Source organism: Capsicum annuum, chromosome 12 (genome assembly GCF_002878395.1).
Source record: "Capsicum annuum cultivar UCD-10X-F1 chromosome 12, UCD10Xv1.1, whole genome shotgun sequence".
NCBI lineage: Eukaryota > Viridiplantae > Streptophyta > Magnoliopsida > Solanales > Solanaceae > Capsicum > Capsicum annuum.
This window is the reverse complement of record NC_061122.1, coordinates 7,209,668-7,213,774: the sequence shown is the minus strand read 5'-3', so window position 1 is coordinate 7,213,774 and position 4,107 is coordinate 7,209,668. Positions and strand designations below refer to the sequence as shown.

At 35.9% G+C, this 4,107-nt stretch overlaps 1 protein-coding gene across 2 annotated transcripts; it reads right to left on the bottom strand.

Annotated features, from left to right (window-relative positions):
* Positions 1-516: 516 nt before the first annotated feature.
* On the bottom strand, positions 517-2,006 carry LOC124889280. 2 transcript variants are annotated; one of them, XM_047400673.1, is made up of 2 exons: positions 1,133-2,006; positions 517-1,050 (listed from the first exon to the last, which is right to left on the bottom strand). In XM_047400673.1, exons 1-2 carry the CDS (start codon positions 2,004-2,006, stop codon positions 1,010-1,012), a joined length of 915 nt encoding a protein of 304 aa, XP_047256629.1. In that variant the 3' UTR covers positions 517-1,009. The 2 variants fall into 2 exon arrangements, with proteins under 2 accessions (XP_047256629.1, XP_047256628.1); XM_047400672.1 differs by having other exon boundaries at positions 517-743.
* Between the last annotated feature and the right edge of the window lie 2,101 nt (positions 2,007-4,107).

The window sequence follows — 4,107 nt, the reverse complement described above, 5'->3', positions numbered from 1 at the left end:
GCTGAAATGAGTAAAATTCTCATCGGAGCTGAGATTGTTCAACATTCTAGATAAAAGCTCAGAGCCAATGATAAAGAGAGAAGGAGAGAGGGTATCACCTTGTTTAAGGCCATGGTTGGAGCTAAAATAACCCCACTTTAGTTCCATTAATGAGAATGGAATACTAGACATTGGCGATAATCCTCCAAATCATATCAAGCAAAATACCAGAGAAACCGAACCTCTTCAACACACTCATTAAAAAATTTCATGACATTTTATCATATGCCTTGGCCATATCAAGCTTCATTATTAGATTGCCGCCTTCGTTGTATTGCTTAGTACTCTGAGCAATCTCTTGAGTAAGTAAAACATTATCGGTGATTGATCTACTTTTAACAAAACAACTTTGATTATCAGAGATTATCCTACCCAACAAGGGATTACGCCTATTCGCAAGAATTTTGGAAATAATTTTACAAGTGAAATTACTCAAACTAATAGGTCTAAGTTCAGAAAAATTAGAAGGAGAATCTATTTTAAGAATAAGAATCAGATAAGTATGTGAATAAAACTTAGACAAGTTCTTTCCCCTAAAGAAATCTTGAACATAGTTCTTAATATCGTCTTGAATAATATCCCAGCAACTATGAAAAAACATACCAGATCCATCAGGCCCTGCTGCACTTGTTGCACTCATACTGAAACCGCAACTTTAACTTCTTCCAAATCAGGTACTGCAATGAGTTTGTTGTTTTCATCATCTGTAATACAAGGATTAATAGAATTCAAAATGTTGAAGTCATTAAAATAATGAGGACTGTTGAAGAGTTTTTAAAATGTTGGATTGCAGCTTTAGCAATCTTGTCACTTCCTTGGACCCATTTGTTTTTGTGGTTTTTGATTCTGTTAAGTTGGAGTCTTCTTCTCCTTTCTCTAATAACGCTATGGAAATATTTAGTGTTTGAGTCTCCCTCCTCAAACCATCGTGTTTGAGCTTTCTTCTTCAAAATGTTATCTTGGAGGTTCATCAATCTAATATACTCAGCCTGTCGTTTATTGAGTTCTTCCCTGCTCAGATCACTGGTATTTAGCAGATCTGATTCTTCCAGATTCAACATAATGGATTTATTCACATGGTCAAAAACATTACCGTCTACATTCCGAGACCAGTGGCTGAGTTTCTTGTTGAGGATTTTTAGCTTTTGCTGTAGAATCCACTGAGCATTTCTAGCGATATGAACATTCCAAGTATCCTCAACAAGTTGCCTGAAAGAAGGTTGATCAACCCAGAAGTTCAAAAACTTAAAGTATTTAATCCCACATTGAGAACTATCATAGCACTTTACTAAGAGGGGTCTATGATCAGATCCGACTCTAGGAAGGTGTCTGACAATATTAGTTTGAAAAAGGATTGCCCACTCATCATTAATGAAAACTCTATCAAGCCTTTTCCAAATTCTCTCTTTTGAAATTGTATTATTACACCAAGTGAATTTAGGACCTATGAATCCCAAATTTGACACTTCACAAGCATTCATACAACTGCTAAAGTCGAAACTTTTAGCCATTCTATGTGGTTTTCCACCAAGTTTTTCGTCGGGATCAAGTATGACATTAAAGTCCCCACCGATACACCAAGGCCCCTGAATAGATTGGTCAACTCTTTCCAAATCCTCCCAGAGATCCTTCCTTTCCAAAGGGGCGCACTTAGTATATACAGTAGTGATGAAAATGTCCTTACAAGTGTTGGAGTTTTGCAACTTTATTGTGCTCTGTTGATCAGTATTGCTAAAAATAGAAGCGTTGTAATTTCCAACCCAAAAAAGCCAGATCTGGCCATTTAAGTTGGAGAGACTATGATGAAATCCGAAGTACTTCATATACTTTTCAATGTTGTTCATATTCAAGAATGGTTCCAGAATGGCAACAAAATCAACTTTGTGACATTTGATGAGATTCTTGAGCCTGTGATTGGCTTTTTTGGTCCCTACTCCTCTAATGTTCCAAAAAATTGCATTAACCATGGAAACTAGATAGCAGTCTTTTTGTTATCCTTTGCTCTGATAGCATTGGAGTTGTTTCCTTTCTTATTGTCCTTATTTCTTCTGTTAGTAACAGGAGAGAAGTCAATTGTGTCTTCTTCTATAATTTGTTGTTGTTTTAGTTGTTCCTCAGGGACAACCACAGTAACTCTATTAGGAGATGTCATCTCAATCTGAAGGTTCGTCTCTTTCTTACTTTTGACGTTGGTTTCCTGCTTCTGAGCTATATCACAATTGAGGTCAACAACCAAATTCAAGCCTTGCATATTTTTAATCGCTGAAGGAATACTTTTGGTCTTCTCCAATGTATTATCCACTTGAGTTTGTGTAACCAAAATCTGACCGGTTTCATCATCTTCAATGGGTGATATCTGCTCCTTTTCGCTACAGGAACTACATCTTTTATCTTTGCAGTTATTGGTTGATTCATTGTCTTGTTGTGGATTATCTAGCTGGATTAAGTCATTCTGATCCATTTCTTCTCCGTTAAGGTCATTTGGTCCATGTTGTATGTCATCATTTCGATTCACGGGATTAATAGAAGTGGCCTTGTCATTATCATTGTTTATGCTTATGGGAGCTATTGGATTAGCAACCAGCTGATCCAGGGGCGGACCCACGTGTTATTTTGGGGTGCTCCGACACCCACTGAACTCGACGTAGAATAGGTATTACTATATAAGAAACACTGAAAAAATGATATAAAAAATAAGAAAGCACCTACCGAACTAAAACTTGTTTGGGTGCTTTGGCTTTAGGTGCATCTTTCATGTCCAGGTGCTTGAGATCAATATGTACTCATGTACACTAGTTCACACACTTTTGTATTACTTATGTTTTTACTTCTCAATTTATTAAACTAAAAGTACTTTTTGTATTTTTTAATTACTCAAACAAAAAATTTGAAAACCTTTTGGCCTTCTCCACCAAAAATCTTACTCTTCCAAAACATAAACACCAAATTTTAATGTTGCATTTAAATAGTTATATATTTATATTATGTCATCATTAGCAAATTATGTTAAAAAAAAAAAAATTAAAGCCCAAGGCAGAGCCAGAATTATGTAATGGGGTTCGAACACACATCCGCGGCAGAAGAGAGACCTTTAATGAAGGTCCATCACCACTAGGCCAAGCAATAATATTTGTCAATGGGTTCACACTATATAATCATATACAGATATTTAAAATTTTAGTGTAAATATAGAGTTTACATAAAAGCTACTGGATTCGTCCGAACCCCTCGTAGGGTACTGTAGCTCCACCCCTAATTAAAGCACCCACAACCTTAAAATTCTGGGTCCGCCACTGAGCTGATCTCTGTCTTTCGGAGCAGATTCAGCAACAATTTTCTTGTTCCTGCACTTACCAACTTGTTGAATAAAGTTAGGCTTGAAAATCACTTTGGATTTTTTCTTGGGGAGCCTCTTCCTTTTGCCTTTTATGTTCTTGTTGGTGGTCCTGCCTTGATGTTGATACTAGGGACTGGCTCATGAATAGCTTCAGCACACACTTGACTCTTCTTAGTATCCTCACGCAATTGCTTCATTTTATCCTCAACATCTCCAACATTAGTAGTGTTAGACCAAAAGAATACTAAAACCGTACCTATTATTTTTTAATGTATTTTATATATTAAGTTTATATATATTCATTGATATCGAATAACAATTGTTACAATTTATTCGCTCTTATAATTAAGTTTTTTAAAAAGAATTTAACTGCAAACCGCCACTAAATTCTACTAACAGCCTCTAAATTTAGCATTTTAATATATAAATTCATTGGCGGGAACAAATGCAGAGCCAGAATTTCAACTAAGGGGTTCAACATTTTGAAGTAAATCTAGTCGAAAGGGGGTTCAACACCTATTATAGATACATAAAATAATTTCAATCATATATAAATTGTATATTTTTTCATCAAAGGGGGTTCATTGGCTCCGCCCCTGGACGGAAAGTCTTGGAGTAACTAGTAAATTAAAGTTGTTATGTGATCAGGAGGTCGGATTCTAGTCATGGAAATAGTCTTTTACAGAAATGCAAGGTAAAACTGCATATAATAGTCCTCTATGGTCCGACCC